At 57.9% G+C, this 1,064-nt stretch overlaps 1 protein-coding gene across 1 annotated transcript in view; it reads left to right on the forward strand.

Annotated features, from left to right (window-relative positions):
• Positions 1-203: 203 nt before the first annotated feature.
• Positions 204-1,064, forward strand: part of Rpsa (ribosomal protein SA) — a 4,206-nt gene continuing 3,345 nt past the window's right edge. Inside the window, exons 1-2 of the mRNA XM_021172049.2 lie at positions 204-268; positions 897-1,061. Coding sequence (XP_021027708.1) covers positions 930-1,061 — 132 coding nt within the window. The 5' untranslated portion in view covers positions 204-268; positions 897-929. The remainder of the gene's footprint in view (positions 269-896; positions 1,062-1,064) is intronic.

Here is a 1,064-nt window from a genome sequence, read left to right on the forward strand (position 1 = left end):
CGCCCCCAGCTACTTCCGGCCCGCGGTCTGTGCAGCGATTGCAGCCGAGCAGGCGCGGGCCACTTTAACTTCCGCTCCGCGCGCGCTACAGCGGGCCCACTCGCTGAATCTGCGCGTGCGCCAGAGTCTTTTTTCCGGAGCGGAAGTTCTCCCCTTTTGCTTAGCCTGCTTTGCTATTGGCTGGCTGTGAGTTATTTAAGGACGTCATTTCCGGCCGCCCGTCCTTTTCCGCGCTACCCGGGGACGGGTCCCTACGGCGTTGTTCTTGGTGAGTCTCACGTGGGGCCCTCGGCGTCTCTGGACGCCGCGGGACGCCGCGTCCTCGAGCTTCCCGCGCCGTGGATGGTCGCGGAGGGCGCAGAGGCTGCGTTTGCCGGGGCGGCTTGGCTCCTGGCGGCAGCGCCACGTGCTGGCCCGCGGCGAGGTGGGGCGGGCGCCACTCGGAGGCCCTTCTGCGGTTCGCGCCACGCTCGAGGGCCCTGTCGGCAAGATGCTGGGAAAAGTGCTTGTGAGGCGCATGGAGATGGGGCGGGATCTGCTGGCCAGTCTCGAAATGCAATTCCCGAAGCACCCGGAACATGGCCGCCTTTGCGCAACTCATGGTGCAAAGAAGCAGCTATACCTAAGTAACTATCCTGTAGTCAGGGTGCCTGTGGAGGCGCTAACTTCAACTGTCCAGTTTTTCTGCATGTGCTCTGCTGACAAAGCACTTAACTTAGTGACTAGCTGGCCAGAAAAGTCGAAAGGCACGGAGGAACAAGAACACAACCCATTTCAGCTCAGATGTGCCGCGCTTAGTTGCATACATACGCCTTTAATCCCCCTCTCGGGAGGCAGGGCAATTTGTGAGTTCTAGGCTCAGAAAAAAAAATGGATAAATTATATTCCTTTTTTAGATTCCCATCGTAACTTAAAGGGAAGCTTACACAATGTCCGGAGCCCTTGACGTCTTGCAGATGAAGGAGGAGGATGTCCTCAAATTCCTTGCTGCGGGAACCCACTTAGGTGGCACCAACCTTGACTTTCAGATGGAGCAGTACATCTACAAAAGGAAAAGTGACGGT

The sequence above is a fragment of the Mus caroli genome, chromosome 9 (assembly GCF_900094665.2).
Source record: "Mus caroli chromosome 9, CAROLI_EIJ_v1.1, whole genome shotgun sequence".
Classification (NCBI taxonomy): Eukaryota; Metazoa; Chordata; class Mammalia; order Rodentia; family Muridae; genus Mus; species Mus caroli.